The 19,445-nt window shown below is 49.6% G+C and overlaps 6 protein-coding genes across 6 annotated transcripts in view; 3 read left to right on the top strand and 3 right to left on the bottom strand.

Moving 5' to 3' along the window:
* Window positions 1-452: 452 nt before the first annotated feature.
* On the top strand, window positions 453-1,955 carry F5B22DRAFT_642759 (histone deacetylase phd1; the record flags this gene model as incomplete). The annotated part of the gene is made up of 1 exon (XM_047978172.1): window positions 453-1,955. One exon carries the CDS (start codon window positions 453-455, stop codon window positions 1,953-1,955), a length of 1,503 nt encoding a protein of 500 aa, XP_047834359.1.
* A 313-nt stretch (window positions 1,956-2,268) lies between these two features.
* F5B22DRAFT_407916 (aminopeptidase Y) lies at window positions 2,269-4,444 on the bottom strand. The gene is made up of 3 exons (XM_047971537.1): window positions 4,112-4,444; window positions 3,711-4,015; window positions 2,269-3,642 (listed from the first exon to the last, which is right to left on the bottom strand). The coding sequence occupies exons 1-3, from the start codon at window positions 4,219-4,221 to the stop codon at window positions 2,582-2,584; spliced, it is 1,476 nt and encodes a 491-aa protein (XP_047834358.1). The 5' UTR covers window positions 4,222-4,444; the 3' UTR covers window positions 2,269-2,581.
* A 2,022-nt stretch (window positions 4,445-6,466) lies between these two features.
* On the top strand, window positions 6,467-8,058 carry F5B22DRAFT_407756 (acyl-CoA N-acyltransferase). Its single transcript, XM_047971532.1, has 2 exons — window positions 6,467-7,508; window positions 7,568-8,058. Exon 1 carries the CDS (start codon window positions 6,657-6,659, stop codon window positions 7,440-7,442), a length of 786 nt encoding a protein of 261 aa, XP_047834357.1. The 5' UTR covers window positions 6,467-6,656; the 3' UTR covers window positions 7,443-7,508; window positions 7,568-8,058.
* A 521-nt stretch (window positions 8,059-8,579) lies between these two features.
* F5B22DRAFT_407802 (thioredoxin-like protein) lies at window positions 8,580-9,916 on the bottom strand. The gene is made up of 5 exons (XM_047971533.1): window positions 9,902-9,916; window positions 9,630-9,809; window positions 9,239-9,528; window positions 8,963-9,067; window positions 8,580-8,842 (listed from the first exon to the last, which is right to left on the bottom strand). The coding sequence occupies exons 3-5, from the start codon at window positions 9,403-9,405 to the stop codon at window positions 8,647-8,649; spliced, it is 468 nt and encodes a 155-aa protein (XP_047834356.1). The 5' UTR covers window positions 9,406-9,528; window positions 9,630-9,809; window positions 9,902-9,916; the 3' UTR covers window positions 8,580-8,646.
* Window positions 9,917-11,349: 1,433 nt separating this feature from the next.
* On the bottom strand, window positions 11,350-14,625 carry F5B22DRAFT_591412 (uncharacterized protein). The gene has a single exon (XM_047973852.1). It carries the CDS (start codon window positions 13,941-13,943, stop codon window positions 11,628-11,630), a length of 2,316 nt encoding a protein of 771 aa, XP_047834355.1. The 5' UTR covers window positions 13,944-14,625; the 3' UTR covers window positions 11,350-11,627.
* Window positions 14,626-18,049: 3,424 nt separating this feature from the next.
* The window catches only part of F5B22DRAFT_633786 (Nuf2 family protein), a gene marked incomplete at both ends in the record, with an annotated part of 1,706 nt that continues 310 nt past the window's right edge, over window positions 18,050-19,445 (top strand). The window contains one exon of the mRNA XM_047976889.1: window positions 18,050-19,321. Coding sequence (XP_047834354.1) covers window positions 18,050-19,321 — 1,272 coding nt within the window. The remainder of the gene's footprint in view (window positions 19,322-19,445) is intronic.

The following is a 19,445-nucleotide window of genomic DNA, read 5'->3' as shown; positions in this document are numbered from 1 at the left end:
ATAGGTTGTGGTGCTATTAAAGATAACTCAGTTGTTCATTTCTCCTTCTCGCTATAATCTTGCCATCAGTTCCTCATAAACAACGTACCAGATTTTTGGGGGGGCTACGCTGTCATCGAACCTAGGTAAATCCAACCAAGTTCACGTTTGTGACTATCACTTGCCCTCACCTCTGTGGTAACGGCTCACCAGGGAGAGGTATTCACTATTCATCAAGTCAAACGTACATCGAACAGCTATTCAAAGGATTCTCAATTTTGGGACTCTTCTTATGTAACCCCATTCTCATTACTGCTTCTTCTCGGTCAAAGCCACTGTCTCCGACCGTACTACAAACCAAAAGAATTCTTCCCGTGAAGCATTGGCAACCAACGCCTAAAGCCCACTCAAGGCAGGCCGCCATTGTCTTCGAGCAGCTCACAGGAAACGGGCCCAGGTCCCGGTGTCCAGCAATGGAAGCAGACCCGGGGAATCCCTACTCGTTGCGGCTTCCAAAGCCCAACTACCTTCCTCATAATGTAGACTATGACTTGCCCGTCGTGGAGAAGTTCCTGAAGCCGCTGGATCGGCCGAGTGATATGGAAAATGCCGCTTATCTCAACAAGATCAAACGCTTTGCCCATGAACATGGCATCACCAGACCGAAGGGCTATAATGTATCGTTTCACTACAATCCAGATATGGAGAAGCATCACTTCGGCATGACACACCCCATGAAGCCCTGGCGCTTGACCCTCACCAAGAGCTTAGTATCCGCCTATGGTATGAATTTTGCCATGGACAACTACACGGCACGCGCCGCCACATATGAGGAGTTGACCTCTTACCACGCCAGCGATTACGTTGATCATCTCGCCACAGTCGCCCCTCAACCCCAGCCCCTCGACGTGGACAATGCGAATCCCGACCTCAAATTTAACTTGGGTGGTAGTGACTGCCCCTTGTTTGAGGGGCTCTACAACTACTGTTCGCTCTCCGGCGGCGCTTCTCTCGATGCGGCAAGGAAACTGTGTTCAAACCAATCCGATATTGCTATTGCCTGGGGCGGTGGGCTGCATCACGCAAAGAGAGCCGAAGCATCCGGATTCTGCTACATCAACGACATTGTTCTTGGTATATTACAGCTACTGCGTGTTCATGCTCGAGTCCTATATATCGATATCGATGTACACCATGGTGATGGTGTCGAGGAGGCGTTCTTTTCCACCGACCGAGTAATGACCGTCTCATTCCACAAGTATGACCCTTTAAGTTTCTTTCCTGGCACCGGCGCTCTTGAGGACAATGGTCCCAAAAGTGAACACAACCCCGGAGCGCACCATGCCATCAACGTCCCTCTCAACGACGGCATCACTGACGAACAATACAAATGGTTATTTGAATCCATCATTCAACGGGTCGTTGACAAGTTCAGACCGAGTGCCATAGCCCTACAATGTGGCGCAGATTCCTTGGCTGGAGACAGATTAGGCAAATTCAATCTGCTCGTACAAGGGCACTCTTCGTGCGTTGAGTTCTGCAAAAAGCTGGGTGTCCCCCTGATCCTTTTCGGTGGTGGAGGATATACGCCGAAAAATGTTGCCCGTGCCTGGGCTTACGAGACAGCAATCGCCATTGGCCATCAACACCATATACCAAGTCAAATCCCGATCCATACACCGTGGAGGGATCGCTTCAAGATTGATTCTCTCTTGCCCACGATTCAACAAATCCTAGGTGAACCTCGCCAGAATCGAAACACCCATAAGAAGTTGACAGAGATTGTGCAGCATGTTACAGAGCAGCTGCGATTCGTCGGCGCTGCGCCGAGCGTCCAGATGTCCGTCATCCCACCTGACCTAGGCCCAATCAGGGATGAGGTGGAGGAGCGGATTAAAGAAGAATATGAAGAGAAGGACGAACAGGGACGCAAACTACGGGAACAAGGCGTTGGCGATCGCATGGAGTTATGCTAAGTAGCTTTGACTGACTAGAATGCTGCTTGCTATGAAAACATCTCATGACATAGAAGCCCGAACCATGGATGACTCGGCCGGGAAAATCCCTAGCCTTGGATATTGTATCATTCCAATAATCTCTATCAAAGCAACCGGATCGCGATAGTGTCAACTCAATCGGAGTAGAACTACTCTGTAGAAACAGTGTCTGATTATATGATCAGGTTAAGATTTATCAGCTAAGGAATCAATAGGAGAATAGCTCCGATCAGCTAGATCAAGATTATTACAAAGGACAGCAATTATAATTCAAACAAGCTGCCAGCACTTGACCACTTGACACCACACATATCTACAACAGCAGAATTCAGATACTCTTTGAGAAATAGACAGTCCAGCTTGTGCTCTATACAATCCTAGACCCATTTCAAACAACCTCTATGATCAGTCGTCTATGTCACCACAGACAACCTTATCAGAGAACGGAATGCTGCGGACAGGAAAAACTTGCTCTACAAGAATTGGTATAGATTTGACGTTTGTGTAGTTTATCTAGCATACGCAATCCCCGTTGTAATCTTAAACTTTACTGTCATTTTAGTGCTCAAGGCTATATATGTATATATACATCACGATAAGACCCCTTAGATGGTGTTATCAACCCTGTGGGAGCACGACTTCTGAGTAGCTGCAGTTGCGGCAGCCCTCTTCCACTTGAGGAACTGAGCCCGAGCCCCGTCTTTGCTACGAGGGTTGAGAGAGACGTTGCGTCGCACGGGCACGCCATCGAGCGAGAGGGCGAGCTTGGCGGCCGCGTTGGCAGCGGCCTTGGCATTGACGGTGAGAGCGTCAAGGTTGACATTGGAAAGAGTGTCGCATGCGAGATGGTAGCAGGGATCGGTAGCGGCGCTGGCGCCCGTGAAGATGCCGGAGGAGGGGATGCCCAGCTCGACAAAGCCGACGTAGTCGGAGCTCGTCCCGAAATTGACGTAGTACGGCTCCTTGCCCGCATCCGTCAAGTACTGCATGAGCAGAGAAGCGCCGGCCTCGTCACCCTCGTTGTCGCCGATGTAGATCTCGTAGTTCGGGTAGGGCGACCCCACCATGTCGTAGTTGAAGTAGAATTTGATCTGGTCAGCTTCCTCGGGTGTCAGGCTCTCCGTGTAGTGCAGCGAGCCTATGAGTCCGCTTTCCTCTGCACCCCACCAGGCGAAACGGACCTTGTTCGGGTACCCTTCGTAGTAGCGGAGCTCGGTCATGATCTCAAGCAACGCGCTGGTTCCCGAGCCATCATCGTTCACACCTGGGCCGGTTTGCACGCTGTCGAGGTGTGCGCCGAGCATAATAACACTGTTCGGATCACCTTGCTTGGTCTCGGCGATGATGTTCCATGACGTGCGCTCCTCGAATATGGCGTCGATGTACAACTCTACAATCACCTCCTCATTGGCGGCCAGCTTCTCTTTCCAGGCCGAGCCTACAGAAAGCGGGATAACTGCCACGGGGACCAGCAACCCGTAGTTCTCAGCTCCGAGGGTTGCCGAGCTAGGCGTCCCCGCGAGGTTGTGGTAGATTAGAGCACCAGACGCGCCGTGGGCTCTGGCGAGCTTGAGCTTATCCGAGAGCGCACAGCTGCCGCGCTTTATCAGTGCGATCTTGCCAGTAGCGTCGATACCCTCCCATTGATCTTCGAAGCAGGCCGATCCTATATAGCCAAACTCATTAGATACCAGACACTCACTTCCGGCCGTCGAACATGCAGCGCGGACCTACCTCTTTCATCGTCCACGGGGGTATCAATCAGTGGAGCCTTAATCGGGCCATCGTCTGTCCCCGGGTTATAGATGAGGGTGACAGTAGCGACCGATTCGCCATTGGGCCCGGTAACGGAGATCTCGCGAACCTCGTTGTACAAGTGGTCGAACTCTTGTACGGTGGTGTCGTACTCGGGCCCGAAGCGTGTCTTCGCGCGTTCGAGGATGTAATCAGAGGATGCCTTGTACCCAGGAGATCCGAAGGCGCGGTGGCCACCGTTCTCCTTACCAATGCGGTCAAGGTTCCAGAGATTACGTTCTAACCTAATCGTGGAAGTCAGCTTCATGCATTATGTATAACAATATCTTTATTTCTAGGGATTGAGGAGCTATTGGAGTGAATGGAGCGTGGCAACTTACTCTGCCGTCTTGATCTTTTCTACAAGACCTTCTGGCGTCAGGACATTATCCGTCGCTAGGCCTGGAGCTGCGAACAGCGCGGCGAAAGCGAGGACTTCGAAGCTCTTCATCTTGATTGAGAGTGACTGACCGGCCCCGTGTCGATGAGGGAGAAGCGAGAGAACTAGGTGCAGAGACGGCCGCAAGTTCACCGCTTTATATACAGCTCCCTCACCTGCAAGCCGATAACCTAGCTCGACCCCAACACCATGGGAACAGTATTACTTCGAGGGGTCTTGAGGCAACTTGGCATGCGACTTGGCTGGCCGGGGAACAGTCGGCGAGAGATAATTGGATCGAAACAGTTTTTCGGTTTCCTTACAGCCACCTAGATGACTGGCGTTCCTGGGAACAATTGCTCCCCTGCCTGCTCACGGGCCCCCGCAGTTCATCGTGATAATGGAAAATCTTCCCATTGGCAGACTCAAGTACAAAGAACGAAAGTTGTCAGCAAAATGCTCCATACAGAGATCCGCCAAGGGATAGCTCTGTCAGGCGCCTTGGCGCCTTGCTACTTATGAAGGAGGCAACACCATGGACTGCGAACAACAGCTATGCTGGAACCAAATTTCAAGGATATCACGACATCAGAGCTGGACGCCCCAATGCGCAAGCCCAGCCGTTAGAAAGCGGTGATCGAGCCAGAACAGCCCAGGGCGGGTATTGGCTTCTTAGCACTCTCGCCAAGCCGGCTTTGTTAGGCAGGTGCCAAGAGGTGAGAAGCTGACCAGCGTACTTGGCAACCGAGACATCACGAGAAAGTTCATTGTTGCTCAGCTCTTCTCGCGTGTATCTCCTGTCGAGCACATACGAGAAGGCCCATCCACGCTTTCTACTTACTAACAGAGATCTAAGTAGCCTAGCAGAATGACGTTACCGTAATTAGCCGACGATATTAAATCGCCTTGCTACTTGGACGTTGGGGTTAAGACATATCGGGGAGGTGTTGACCAACCTACAAGATATGACTAAGAGGTAGAAAGACGATGTCCGTGATAGCCTATCCATGTATACGATGGAACTAAGAGATCATGTCTCCCCAGGTGTTGAGGGGACATAGATATTAGTACAAGTCTCGCTACTACGCCATACTATTCATTACGTCCATTATCGAGATATATTCAGAGATGTAATATAATGAGACTGTCAAACACGTCGCCTATCACGGGCAAACTCCCAAAACAGGCATAATTGACAATATGAACATCTAACATAGTAGCTCGAAATTTCAATATCCTTTGAGACCATGAATCAATATTGTAAGCATGTTAAATCTCCAAATAGTTTTTTCTGTAATTTCTATTCTACAAGGTCCTAACATGAAACCAGTCCGACATCCCAGTTCCAGAACATATGTGAACATAGCTCGACGATGAAGAAGAAGAAGAAGAAGAAGAAGAAAAAACCTTACAGATGAGCCTTCTGATGCACTCTCTGGGCCACTTGATCCAAGACTCGCTGCTGTCCTTCTACCTGCCGTAGCCTGTAAGGCGACTAGAAGAGATTCTCGGTCGCCGAGAATAAGATCATACTATACCATTTAGCTTCTTTCCCTTCTCAAGCCCGAAGTTGAGTCCTTTGATCACCAAGGTGTTGTATTCTCATCTCCAATGAAAATCTTATGTGAAGTAATATCCGACGAATGTCTTGATACATGTACTGATGTGAGCTATTGAGTTAAGACAGATGAAAACAATACAGTATCCATTCTTCCAGACTGTACGACGTCGATTAATATTTATTTCAGGCCTACATAACCTAGAAGACTCCTGGGAGTTTCATATGCACTGAACAAAATTTATCGTATATAAGCAAGACTAGATCTTGGAGTCCTTCGCCTCTCCTGCCTAAGACACGAAAGCAGTCGAATATGGTTTTATGTGCAAGGAGAGGCAGAACCCTCCTGTCTTTGAAAGGGCTCAGTATAATCATCTAAATGGGCATCAATCACCATGTGAAGATTGTTCTAATCTAGGAGCAAACCACGACATCTACTTAATCATTATAATATTTCTACGGATATAGCTATGGTAATACATGCTGTAAGGATTCTCATAGCAGTCCGTAACAGTACTCCATGTAGGAATCTCAAAACACTAATAACTGTAACGGTATCCAACGAATGGCTGTAGATATAAGGGTATTCGTATCACACATAATATAGACGGTAGATGACGACAATTGTTACAAGACACAAGTGACTCGATCATGTGATACAAACTTGAAAACATGCCGTAACCACTCACGTGAACCTTTCCCAATCACCATTACATATCAAGAGAAAGCCAACGAATGCCAGCAAATTCATATCCAGGGTTAAAACGAATATATATGTGACACGTATTCCGCGCCGTTGACCAGCAGCCAGGTGAGCCCAAAAGGGAGGCGAGTGGGGCACCTTCACGATACAAAAGCCTCCCCGCTCGAAGAACGAATGTGCGAGATCAATCTTCCGTTCAGTTACTACCATCATCAAAACGACAAATAAAATAAATACCACTTAGCCATGGCAGCCCCAGAAGTCCCAAGAGAAGAAACCCCGCTCGTCGAGGTGATCAACGACGAAGAATCCTTCACAGACGCTTTCGAAAGCGTGAGCGAGGCCTTCGGCACGCAGGCCCACGACGCCATATGGGAGGCCTTCAACCCGGGCTGGCAGACCCCGGAGGGCCGGGCGTCGTGGGTGACGCGGATGGTCAGCAGATGGAAATCCACGAAGACGGACAACAAGGGGAACCCGAACGCCGTGTTCCTGAAAGCCACGCTTCCCGACCCGAGTCATGAGAACCCCGGGCCACACCGCCGCCGCAAGACCGTGGGCTTCGCCATCTGGGTCCAGATCTCCGCCGTGGAAGGACACGGCGACACCGACCTCGGCGCGCTGGGGGACGATGTCCTGGAGGCCCTGCACCCGGGCGACGACCGGGAGCAGCGGTTTCTCAAGCAGATGCTTCAGTCGCTGTTCAAGTCGCGCGTGGAGTTCGCCAGGGCCAAGGCATCGGCCGATCCGCCGGCCGTCATGGCGCTCGACCTGTGCGCCACGCACCCGGCGTTCCAGCGGCGAGGGGTGGCGTCGAGGTTGGTCCGGTGGGGTCTGGAGGAGACGCGGCGGCGGGGCCTTCGGTACGCCGTGACCGAGGCTTCCAGCATGGGACGGTTCGCGTATGCGTCGCTTGGCTTCCGGCCGCAGGGGGAGGATGTCGGGTATGAGGTCGACGAGGAGTTCTCGGACCGCGAGAAACCACCCAATCTCTTCATGGTTTATACCCGCGAGGGTGAACGACAAGATTAGATAGCTTTTACAGAAAGATGGCATAGTATATATATAATAAGATTCGATATCAGCCGTTAGACTTGCGTGAGTACTGAGCTATCATGGTTGCCGTCAGTGAAGCTCAGCTGACTATCGTCGAGTAGAAATAGGTGAAAAGGTTGAAAAGTATATCATTTATATATAAAGGCATGATTACTTCTAACTAAGATTCAAGTTCCTCCTATACCAGGTGGGCCCCATACCCGTTGATTCGCGGTAAACTCAAACCTCTCTCACAGCAGAAATTGATAATGATACTAGATTCCTTCATTTATGCTAGATGAGTTGAATGGCATTGTTCTGTTACTGTTACTTCATTCCTTTATGGAACGGAGGGGGGAGAAAGAGAACGCGAATGAAAAGGGAAGAAAATAATGAAGAAGTGTTAACGTTATATAGTATATTACCAAAGGTGGTCATATATATACATTGAAGTGACGGTTATGCTTATGTATATAATGTTGCATATGCGACCGTTATTGTGACCGGCCGTTTCTCAGCTTTCGAGTAAGCACCTTAGTAACTCTAGACTGAGTAATCCGGAGTAGGATGAGGCGACGACTTACATGCCATAAGCACATACTACCCACAGTATCCTAATGCAAACACTGCGCAAGTGTAATATGCTGTTCAATATTCGTGACTACACAGCTACTAAACTTGGTACATAGATGCAAGTCATTTGAAAATGTACGTCCTTGCCTCGGAGAACGCGCCACTTCTCTGATAGCCGGTGAAACCTCGCTACTGCAATGCTATGCAAGCCAGCGCGTCGAACTACTGAGTATGTTCGGTCGTACAAGTATCAATATATTTTCCAACATGGTGGAAGGCACAGCCTGAAAATTGCACAAGAGTTCATATCGTGTTGGTCACATGTCTCCGGCAAGTAACTTGACAAGTGGAATTCGCGTCGCGAACGATGAGCTGCTATCGACAATATTCGTCGATGCAAAGCCAGCAGTCCTTCGTCTATATACACTGATACTCATTTCTATCAGGTTTTGTGCAATTCCCACAACGCAGCACCAGTCCTCTCGCCTGTTCTAAGCTATACTAGTCCACACATGTCTGAAAAGCCGTGTTCCACCTATCAGTTGTTTCGCGTGACGCCAACAAAAAACATGCTTCGCTTGGAGGCGGGTCGATGGTAAGGAGTTGTAAACGATGAGAGACAAGCAAATTATTCTTGGAGGTCGACAACCAGCTTCTCGATAGCCGGGGGGTTGGCACCCATAACCTTGCCGGCGGGCTCGCCGTTTTTGAAGCCCATGAAAGTAGGCATGGCCGTGATGCCGAGCTCCTGGCTGAGTTCGGGCAGCTCATCGACGTCGATCTTGGCAAAGTAGACGTCCTGGAACCGCTCCTCATTGGACAACCTGCCAATCGAAGTCAGCATGTGTTTTGTCCCGGGCATATCTTGTGCTTGAAACAATTGCACACGCAAATTATGGAGGGCATCTCGATAGGTATACTACCACCGTCGAAAAACTACTTACTTGGCGACTAGAGGGGCAATAGCTTTGCAAGGACCGCACCACGTAGCGAAAGCATCGAGGATGACGATTTTGTTGGCCTTGATGGCCTCGTCAAAGTCGGCCTTACTAATAGCCGGTTAGCATTGGTGTGGAAGCATGGAAATAAGAACACAGAGAGGTGAGTGAGAGTTGGACCGCGGAAGAGCGGTTATACGATGCGAAGCCCTCGGGGAGATGCGGCATGGCGGGGCGGCCGCGGGGGAGGGCACAAGCAAGCGGACAGACAGACAGACTTACGTCGCGATGTTGTGGACAGTCATGTTGGGAGGAGTGGAATGGAACTGGCGCAAAGGGAGCAGACGGGGGCTGGCGAAGGCTGCAAAAGCTGATCGTCTCAAGGGGAGAGTTGAAAGAGTTGACAGAGTTGACAGATGGCAAAGATGGGTTGCTGCGCGGAAAGACATGGGAAAGAAAGGATGCGGGAGGGAGGAGGGGCAGCGAGAGTGGGTTTTATGCTTCTGTATTTGCACACCAAGAATCGAGCATGTGGACAGACGGACGACAGGTGACGGTGACGGTGACAGTACCTACATAGGTGACAACAGTAGTAAATATAGGTCAGTTAGGCCAGTAGGTAGGTTAGTTAGGTAAGTAGATACTTAGATAAGTAGAAAATGTAGTTACTTACCTACCTATAATACATACTTACAGTGAATTAGTCCACAACAGCGACAGCGGCAGAGGGAGAGAGAGGCTTAGGTAAGTTCAAATCAAATAAATGTAGGTACACGAGTACCTACGTTTACTGTATAGTAGGTAGATTAGTGGTCACTGGGCAGGCAGTGCAAGCTTCTGGAATTGCCTCAGACTGTGATGTCAGCGGTTGCTCCGATTTGTCAGGCCGCCCTGCCTTTTGCAATTGACATGTGCGTGCGGTGTGGACAAGCCGCCTCGACCTACATAATACATACGTACGTAGTAGTAGTGGTAGAGGTAGATACGTAGGCGGGACAAGGTAGATGACGCGATTCTTTTGCATCATGCATCAACCCTCGGCCTGGATGAGTTGGCTGTGGCTTGCCGCCGACAACCGCCCCGACTACCTACCTACTGGAACTACAGGTAACCTCCAAGGTCCTTACTACATACATATAAAGTGTGGCGCAATTGTGATTACACATCTACAAATACCGTACCTAACCTAGCCACGATGAAGATTCGTAATCTATCTTATAGGTACCTAGTATGCTAGACAATTCCATACATACAGACAACAGACAACAGACGTCCTTGTAAATGTAAATGGCTCGTATAATATTAGGAATCTAGTAATACTCAATTGGAATTGAAGTGGTTTGGATACTCGACCTACCTCGGTAACATGCCTCGGAAGCTTGACCACGCATATTACCAACCATCGCATATGCACGGGTTAATGTTCCACCTGTTCCTGACCTTTCGAGACAATAGGTATGCTGCAAGTTTAAATCCCGAAGCAAGAGATCTGCTGTCGTGGAACTTGAAACCTTAGTAATAATGCGATGTAATGTACAACTGTAGCATTCACCTGGCGGAGATTAGTTGCGCGTCGCTGCGTTGTCAGTAGACAGTCACTCTTGGGACAAAGCATCGCCCAAGGCATCAGTCAGGTGAGCAAACATATACAGAACGTTTTATTCCGAGGAGACAGGGGACAGTTGGCTACTGTCTATCTACATAAAACGCGTCTTTGGGTAGTGGTGGTCATCATACAGTGGAATGGCGGCAGGCCCCTAAAAAGCATATCGGAGAATTCGAGAGGACTATGAATTCCAATCACTGCTATCCAGCAAAGTATATTTCTTTTCCGAAATCTTTCCCTCCTAAATACCCTTCTATTCGATTCTGATAAAACACACGACCTCCCCGGAAACCCGGAAGGTAGAGAGAACTGCAAATTCAAGAGAAGAGAAAAACGAAGATGGGTATTGATTCAGCCAGACATCAGCTCCTACAACCCATCCATAAGACGCCCCTAACAACATTCAAATGATAGCCCAATCATAGGTCGGCTAACATGCCGTGTATGAGCCGCTTTTCCAGGTATAACCAGAACCTGAACTCCAAGCCGCGGCTACAGAAGCGATTGATATCAAATGGTCCGCCGCGCGATAATTCACAGTATATCAGATGTGAAAAGAAAAAGCCGCCCGCGCCTGCAATGTGCGGCGAGGATGGCGTTTGTGGAAGATGTATCTCATCGTATCGTACATGCGCAATTAGTGTCAAAGTCTTCGTAGGATGACTCAACCTAACAACTCTTATACCACTGTTGATATAAGGCCGTCTAGGTTAAGAGCAAAGTGGGAGTTGCATCTAGATGCTTTGAGTGTTGGGTGATGATCAAGTCTAGAGATGGCCAAGCTTTCTTTTTTTTTTTTTCATCTTTTTTTGTTGTCTTTTCTTTTTCTTTTCTGTTTTTGGTGTTGTTTGAATTGTTATATGACGCGATATTTAGGAAATGCGAGAATGAGCGAATTTGGTCGGTGTTAAGACAGAAGGAAAAGTCGACGGACTAGGCTGAGGTTCACACCCAAAGTGAGCCTCCAGTGATTCATATATGATGCTTGGTCATCTCCATTCTCGATCATGCACCTCCAACTATCTCAACTATCGAGCACTCTCAACATGAGCCACCACAAAATGACTATGTGCTCATCCTATGATCGCCAGACTGTCGAGGGGAGATTTCCAAGAGCTTCGCGCTACCAGCGCTGAAGTTTCGAAAATGACCCTTACTGAGACTAATGCTTGTCGCTCTTTGTGGCTCAACGGGACTCTGCCCATCTCCATCGTCTTCGCTTTCATCGATGTTGCCGAATTCCTTGTCATCACCGAAGGATTGAAGAACACCCTCTCGGCTTCGCATTGTGTCACTATGCTGTACCACTGTTGGTACCTGTCCCACAGCGCCCCATTTTGGCGCAGAGTCCTCATCTTCGTCACTGCTGGGACGGGCTTCACCGGTGGAGAGTCGATGTAACCGAGAAGGAACTACACTGTTCAGGTATTCGTCGTCAACAATATTGTCATCTTCTGTTTGCTCAGAAGTCTGACATTCAGATCGACCTGATAGAGCAGAGACGGTCCGAGGGGGATATTGAGAAGTACGTTTCCGACTGATACGGCCAGACAGCCAAGATCCCTCAGAGTCGACGGAGGCGAGAGACATTGACTGTAGAGCTGGAGAAGGCTGTACTTCATCGCGGTGTATAGAAATGGGGGTAGCGCGCATCGTTTCCTGGTACTTGTGACTGTCCATAGGTGTGTCGTAACGCACAGCCACATCGTCAGGAATGGCTGGCAAGGGCTCAGCCGGGACGTGTTCAACTTCTGGAGAGGCTACCCGCGAGTCGGGGGGTGAAATAGGTAACTCCGGCAAGTCTTCTCGGAATCGGGACATGGTTCGCTTGGGCACCCCGGTATTTGCTATTCGAGGTGGTAGATAGTTTGCAGGCGGAGTCGTTTGCGTGCCTAGCATGGAATCTCGTGACGTGTTTGAGAAGGATGATGGACCTGAGCTGCGTCGATTCTTACCCCATCTAAATAGCGATAACCAAGGCCGAGAAGATCTGCTGTCCGAAGTCCGGCTTACAGACTCTGCATCATCCAGCTTGATTGAAGCTGTAGGAGGCGACTGCACCGTGGTAGCTATTGGGTCTTCGGACTGTCTTGGTGAAGTGGAATGAGACTTCCTAGACCGTATGAAGCCGAAGAACTTGGGACTTGAGGAACGAGGAGCGATAGATTCAGCCTGTTTCATTGAAATATCAGACCCAGCGTCCGGAGCTGGAGGCGATGGTTCAGGCGGTGGTATGCTGTCGGTTCTATAAAACTCATTTAGGGGTGACGGCGTCTTCGCGCGGGTTTCTAGATGCTCCATGTCGCTCGACTGTTTACTTCGCCTCCTAGGTGAGTCACTCGATGATCTGCGCCGAGATGAGGTGACAACCGCTGAGGTTCTATCGCCGGCTAAGTCGGGCATCTCGCGACCTAAAACACCACGTTCTAAGTTCCCCGGCGGTGGCGACCCGTTTTCAGCGGCAACAGCCTCTTCGGCTCGTTGTTTTTCTGATCGGCGAGCCAGCCGCCGCTGAGCACGATCTCGTTCCTTTTCAGCTTTCCGTTGCCTGCGTCTTTTGTCCCTCTCCATGAGTTCTCGTAAATCTGACGCATCTAGATCGTCTGCAAGATCATGAATCCTGTGGTGAGCGCATAGTGTTGACTCCGGTATTGTTATAGGCCTTGAAGCCTTCTTTTTGGTTGACTGAGACCGTGCTGGTCCTGAGCCAGCCGCCGAACTCGTGAATGGGTTAGAGGAATATCGCAAAGTGGGACGGGGAGAGAGAGCATCAAATGCAGAGACCTTCCATGAAATCTGCTCAGAGTCAGACGACATGGCTGAATGTATAGATTCCGGCCCAGGAAGAGAGATATCAGATGATCGTTGGTTGACGGCACCACCTAAGCCTGATCTCAATTGCCGGCTCTCCCTCTTTGAGGGGCGTCCAATTATCCAATGATCTGTGGCAGGTCGAGCGGGCATGAATTGACTCATTGCTCGGATCTCAACCTCACGATCATGATCTTCTTTGCGCCGTTTGCTTGATTTTTTATGTAGCAGTGGTTGACCTCTCCTCTTGTTTCTTGACGTATCGTGATATAGGGTGGGCATTCGCTGTGAGATATCTGCGGCGGGCAGTGATTGGTGTGCCTGTACGCTAGACTTCTTCCTTAATTTGTTCACACGAAGCGAGTCTTGCCGCCCTGGTGAGAAGCTGTAGGCCCGGCCACGGCGCTGCGGTATCCGATTACCCTTCCCCGAATCAGACGCGTTGGGCGTAGTTGAAACGACGGAGTGGAGTTGGTGGCCGTCGCCTGGCGCACCTACGGTGGGATCGGCACTATGAGCCGTATTAGAGCGTCGCCGGGTGCCCCTACGGCGGAATGGCCACATCGCCATGATCGCCAACGTTGTGAGGGGCGACACAACTCGTGTTGATGTTGGCCAGGGCTGTTTCACGGCTATCGATTGATGCTGAGTGGTAGACGTTCTAGAATCGTGGTAGCCATGTGGGCAAGTGGCCTAGGATTATGAGTAAGGTAGAGTGGTCGAGACCGATAGTATTGATTGGACCGCTTTTAGCAATCGCTCGACTCCAAGTCTTTAAGCTACGGTAGACTCGAACTCGATGGCGGAGAATTGAACGTGCTCAAAGCGTGGCTAGTCGCGCGACTCTCCAGGGTTCGTTGGCGCGTGGGATTGATGAGAATGCTTCGGTCGGCATTTAAATCTAAGCAGAATTGATAGACAATAATGGAATATAGGATGTGGATATGGGTCAACGCGCAAGGACTGAGTCAAGAGAATGAAAAGAGTCGACTACAGAGCAAAGAGATGAGAGGGAGAAAAGGGCTGACAAGTCGGAATGCTGTTGTGCAAGTTTCAGTAGAATAGTGGCGTGGGCATGAATGGGGATGGGCTGTTAATTGAGAGACCGTTGATGGTACAACTGTCTCTCCGGACCTACGCTACGTATCTAGCGTACATGCATGTACTGTTGGATCTCTAAGTAACAGCGTCAGGCACCCTACTTAGAGGTACTTACTGCTAGTTGAACGATGGGCCAGCGGGAAGGGAGGGCGGCAAAAGGAAAAGGGTCTGGCGGAGAGTGGGGGGAGTTCAGGCCCTGCTCCGTCACAACCTGGGAAGCACACAGGGGCGAGCAGGGGCGAATACAGTATGCCTACCTATTTTCGGGTACGTCAGGTGCCTAGCCGGGACAGGGTACATAGTAGCTACAGTACCGTGCCAGGGCGCTAAGTCGCACCATTACCTCTAGGTACTTACAAAGATAATTCCGACAACGCGATGGCCATTCCATGTGGTAGTGACAAGGGGGTTGATTGAACAGTCTTCAGAGCGAAAATAGAGAGAGAGCTAGCATGCCGCCGGCGGACAATGATGATGGCCTATTGTTCCCCTGCCCTTGCAATTACTTACTCAGTTAGGCATCTAGCAGGGCCTCTAAAGTACACTACTGTACTTAGGTACATGTACTAGAGTACCTAGGTAGATACCTACCTAGTGTAGCACAGGAAAACGAGCTGCTACTAGGTACCTACTTATACGACTCACAGCCCTGTAGGCATCGTTCCTAGGGTGGAGCTTTGCCACTTGAGTCTGTTAGGGACACTAGTGCGTGCTTCGTAGCAATGCTAGCAGCTGTTAGGTACATACAGGTAGGTACCTTAGGTAAGTAGGTACCTAGTAAGTACCTAGCTAGGTAGGTAGCTTGCGCAGAGGCTTTACTATGTACATATACGGTTATGGAGACACTTTGGTAGCATAGCTAACTCATAGCTCTTCATTATCTCGACCATTGCTCGACCAATGTTGGCCGGAATTCGCCACTCCATACTCTCGATCCCACCCAAATCGGCAAAACCAGTCGCAGATCACGAACGCCCTTATTTCTCACTTACGTATTGAGCTGTGCTATGCTACGCTATTTAGCACTACAAGGGACGCTCACCAGTACGAGATGGAGAACTGGTGATGTAACCCAGAGGACTCGCCCGAAGCGAACCATGTGATCTGGCAGATATCCATGTACAGTCCAGTCCCATACAGGATGCAAGTGTTTCTGGTCAGAGTTGGTCAGCCACGCAGCCAACCACCTCTATTCGGCATCTGTGAGCCACAGCTGCGTTGCACTGGGGGCGCCTAACAGATGAGCAGAGACGAGGTTCGATGGGTGGCTCTAGGTGGATGTGGTGCGGCCATCCCATATGTACCGCATGAATATAAGGAACTACAGGTACGAAGAGTGATGTGCAGGATGCCTACATATCTAAAGTATTAACCTACATGTGAGGACTTATGTAGTGTAGGGTGTCTGGTAGGGGTAATGAGCATGTCCCGCTCGTGGCTCGGAATGAGGCAAGGCACCAACCTCATTGTCTTGTAGGTTTCTCCTGCCACCCTCCCGACAGTTACTATGTAGTGCAAGTCGACAGAAAAAAAGGTCAGCCAAAGCACGCGTAAGAAGCCTAGACCAATCCCATGCTGCTTTGCCAAGTAGTGCACTACCTACCTATTCATCGAGTTCAACCCTCCCAATCACACCTAGCCTTCTTTTTCCAGGTTCAGGACACCTACCTACCTACGTCAATACTTAGCCGTCTCTCAATGCTAGGGTGTATTTGGGGATATATGGGGTAGGTATTAAGTGTATGAGTGATGTCAGTGCACCAAAAGAGAGCGTCACTCGCGAGGACGACACAGACATGGCTCCCTGCTCATATTGCAACGCCCGACATAGGTTACTATCCCGATTAAACCACTCAGTACGTCGTATTTTTAACTCTACCCATAGCCTCTAAAACGATGTCACTTAAAGGCCGGAAAGCCCTACGGAGAGAATCCAATCTGTGAGAGAGCAATCCTCCTGGAACATGTTTCAAATACCAAGCCACAGGCTGGATTTACCTACTCGCCTATCAAGGTGGTATACTGCGCAAGTCGAAAGGATGGCGCAAAATTTGCGGTAAGGGACAGGGCGCCGAATGGTACTTTGACTAGAGTCAGGTACTATGTAATGCAGGCAGCAAGCAGGAGGTAGGTGGTTCCTCATCATGTCCCTGCGTTTCAATCGCAATTCTATTGACTTTACATACCCGATTGTCGACCCTTTGGGATTCATCGCAAATATATACATGCCCATCTCCATGTCTCTTGTCTTGCATTGGGTCCGATAGTGTGGGACAAGGTACTAAGTAGAAAATGGGTAGAATGTCTTGCTCTGAGTTGGCATCTGACGGGACACGGCACCTAGAACCAGGTACATAGATAGTGATTAACATGCCAATCAGCAAGATATACTTGGGCCATTCCCGAATACCGGTAACGCGACTAGTGTGTAGGACCCCTTTTTTTCAGTTTGTTCAATTTTCCCTCTCAATGGCGGTATCCTGCTCGATAATAGCGGTGTGCTGTGGCATTTTGCATGCAAATGCAGAGCACTGGGAAGCAGAGTCGATCGTGACTTTCTTGTTTCCTTTAACGCCGACCAGATTCTGACGTGTTCGTGAGGTGACTTGGGACCACTAGAGAGCCTTGGCCGCCTCCTAGCTCAGGAACGCAAATGGCTTTGGTCGAATGTGGTCGAAATGCGGGACGTCCCAGCTGCATGTACATGTATATGGCAGCAAGGATGGTCGAAATGAATGTCTGTGGGATTGACACGTTGAATATTCCACGGGCGAGACGGGCACTGCGGATGCACATGGTCAAAACGGCATGCATGAAAATGGACGAATTTGTCCGACGATTCCTGGCTGATCATAGCATGGTTGTCTATGCGTACTCTGTACAGTACTCCTACATAGGTGTAGGTATTCATACTCTACATACATACATACATACCTATGTACATACCGGTACCTAGTATAAGCACAACATGTTTCAAAATCGCAGCTTGGGTCAGCTTACCTATATACCTACCTACTATATACTATGTATAACATAACGTTTATGGCTACCTACTGTACGTAGTACTTACACCCGCATAAAGGTTGTGGCGTTGAAAGTTGGATAGGAAACACAAGCCGAGGTTACTCAATATTGTCAATACATAAAATACATTGATGTTCTAGAACTACGTCGCCTACCTAATGCTTAACTAGGTAAATTACAATAACTATCTACATACCTATTGTTCAGTAGCCTGAGACAACCTGGAGGCCACGATGCGGTGTGATCTTCTTCGTAGTACACTACAGAGCGATGTACCAGATCATGACTTACCTACTTCGTAGGTGCCTAATATGATAGGCACCCAAGGAATATGTCTTATCGATAAAGCGATGCCAGCCTATCACATTGCATCCTCGCCCCAATGTTTACTTGGCTGCTTGGTGAATATCAACACACCTAGCAACCATCATCATAACAAGTCACCATCATTACAACCAACCAGCAAAGGCAGATTCTCTCCCCAAAGTCTCTATTCTTTCGTTCCGACGAGAAGAGGGAGGTCCTTCATACACTATACAAATCCCATCAAAATGTCGTACAACCCGCGAATGTCGATAATACCACCGGCGCAAACGCAGTCGCGCACGCGCAAGAAAGAAGAGGAGCCCGATGCCTTCATGTGCTTGCCGGATAAGGAGATTGTCGCGTGTCTGACAGACATCGGAATCCCTTTCTCCGTCGCCGACCTTCACAAGCCCAACCCTGTACAAGTCCAGATGATATTCGAGTGGTTCGCTGATCTCCTCCTGGATGCAAACCGGGAGACCGTCGAACCCGCGATGCGTGCCGCTGCTGAGGACGTATGTGGCGAGTTCGTCGATATTGTGCCTCCCGACACGCGCAATTTGATGGGCTTCTACGTATCTTTGCGCAGGCTTCTCCTTGCCTGTGGCATTACCGATTTTAGCTTCTCGGATCTGTACAAGCCAACGCACCCCCGCCTTGTTAAGATTTTCAGCTATCTGATAAACTTTGTGCGCTTCCGCCAGACTCAGTCAAAGGTTATCGACATCCACTTCAACAAAGCCGAGGAAACCAAGGAACGCATCGAGATACTCTATAGCGAGAATCAAGACGCCGAGGACAGGCTCCGTGAGATGCGGCACAACCGTAAAGCCATGGAGGCGCAAGTCCGTGAGAAGACGGAGCGTAACCAGGAATTAAGAAGGACTCTTTTTGAACTACAACGAACCCAGGAAAAGGTGATGGCTCGATTGGAAGATGCAAAGGCCAAAAAGGGAGAGCTCGCACAAGCCCTCGAGCAGAAAACTACCGAAAAGATGATGCTAAAGCAGGAGAGCGCTAAGCTCCGACCATATACATTACAAAGTCCACAGGCATTGCAAACTAGCCTAACAGAGCTAAATAACACTCTAAGTGCAGATAAGGCACACATCGATTCATTGGACCGCCGAGCGCGTGCACTGCAAACTTCGACAGATTCCTTTGGAGTAGTGTCAACCGATGTGGCGTCTTGCATCAAGCTCCTAGATGAAATATCAGTGGAATTATCAAAAGAAGAGGAGGAGCATGCTAGAAATACCAAGCAACGCGACGCCCTATCCGAACGAGGTAACAATGTTCGAGAAGTTGAGCGTACAGAGGCACTGTTGCAGAGGCAACTAGGCAAATGGAATGAACGCACAGAGAAACTTCGTGACCAGAGCCGCGAGAAGGCACAAGAAGCCAAGGAGAAGATGGAGGTACTACGGGCTTTACACAAGAAGCTCACAGAAGAGCGGGCAGCCAAAGGCACTGAGATCGAACGACGGCGAGTTCGTATTGAGCAGACTGAGAAGAAGGTATAGTCTATTCAGTTTCTTCTTGGGGGGGGGGGGGGGGGGCCGCCCCCCGGCGCCCCCCCCGACGACGCAGGGATGCAATAAAAAGAAAGAAGGGGAGAAGGAGGGGGGGTGGGAGTCGAGA

Source organism: Xylaria bambusicola (genome assembly GCF_022495145.1).
Source record: "Xylaria bambusicola strain CBS 139988 unplaced genomic scaffold F5B22scaffold_5, whole genome shotgun sequence".
NCBI classification, from domain to species: domain Eukaryota; kingdom Fungi; phylum Ascomycota; class Sordariomycetes; order Xylariales; family Xylariaceae; genus Xylaria; species Xylaria bambusicola.
The sequence above is the reverse complement of the archived record's forward strand: the minus strand, read 5'-3'. Positions and strand labels throughout refer to the sequence as shown.